The sequence below is a fragment of the Scomber scombrus genome, chromosome 13 (genome assembly GCF_963691925.1).
Source record: "Scomber scombrus chromosome 13, fScoSco1.1, whole genome shotgun sequence".
Lineage (NCBI taxonomy): Eukaryota > Metazoa > Chordata > Actinopteri > Scombriformes > Scombridae > Scomber > Scomber scombrus.
This window is the reverse complement of record NC_084982.1, coordinates 5,907,276-5,908,460: the sequence shown is the minus strand read 5'-3', so window position 1 is coordinate 5,908,460 and position 1,185 is coordinate 5,907,276. Positions and strand designations below refer to the sequence as shown.

At 40.6% G+C, this 1,185-nt stretch overlaps 1 protein-coding gene across 1 annotated transcript in view; it reads right to left on the bottom strand.

Moving 5' to 3' along the window:
* Positions 1-318: 318 nt before the first annotated feature.
* LOC133993331 (contactin-associated protein-like 5) overlaps positions 319-1,185 on the bottom strand; it is a 68,614-nt gene continuing 67,747 nt past the window's right edge. The window contains 1 exon segment of the mRNA XM_062432246.1: positions 319-662. Within this exon segment, the coding sequence (XP_062288230.1) occupies positions 470-662 (193 nt within the window). The 3' untranslated portion in view covers positions 319-469.

Here is a 1,185-nt window from a genome sequence, read left to right as displayed (position 1 = left end):
AATTTAGTGTGTCCCACTGAAATGTGGGAAGATTCAGCATTTTGAAAAGGTTTCAAACAAAATGTTTTTAATAATTTGTGCGCATTCAGGATGGGCAGCAGCTTTTTTTTTTCTTTTTTTTCTCCGCTCACTGCACTTATGGTGTCCCTCGGTCCGCTCCCATCTATAACATTCATCTTTTGCTTTATACAAATTTTGCAGCGACAGAAACCACAGCAGCTTGATTCTGACAGTTTCACCAACATCACATTACACAAACAGCTGTAAAGACTCAGCCACTTGTTTGCACTGGAGCATTTAAGAAAGTGGACTACCGGCTACAGGCTTCTGGAGTGTTCCTGGGAGACTTCCAGGACACGAGACATGTTTGTTGTAAGGAACGCCGCAGCAGCACGCCCACCTGTTAGTCCTTTATACGAGAGAGAGAGAGAGGTAAGTTTTTGGCTTAGGCCCATTGAGTTCACTGTGATCAGATGTAGTATTCCTTCATGTTGTCCCTGACTGAGTTGTGGAGGTGTATCTCTGTCCTGTAGTCTGTGTACATGGTGTGTCTGTGCTCCTCCTTGATGCTGTTGCTCCTCTGGGCCTGTCGCCGCTGGTAGAGGAGGCGGGTCATCACAGCCAGGGCGCAAACAGCGATGAAGACCACCGCTGTGACCACTCTGAGGAACAGCAGGGGAGATGCATTAGTACTGAAGGCGTCAAGTGGACACTGTCAACTAGAGCTGTCCTCTTAATCTGTCAAAGTGCTTATAAATTAGAAGAACACTATATCACATGCTCAGTTTATTACAACCTCAGATCAGCACCGTATTTAGATGCTTTAAAAAAATCTTTTTTGAAATTTTATTTATTTTATTTTTTTATTGAAGAAAAAAAACACAAATCAGGCAAACACCACATCATGCATACTGTACGTTTTTCCACTGTTGTTGTATTTCATATGTAATTCATTATGCCATATCTTTTGTTTCCTCATATGTGTAACTGATTTCAGAGCTGTATAGACTGTATGCGTCACGTGGTGTTTGCCTGATTGCGAATTCCATTGTTTTTCTCAATAAAAAAACAACCCAAAAAATAATAATAAGCATCTAAACACTGCTACTATGATAACTCAGAGATTTATTATGTCATATTTTTCATTTCCTCATATGTGTAACTGATTTCTGAGCTCTATAGAAT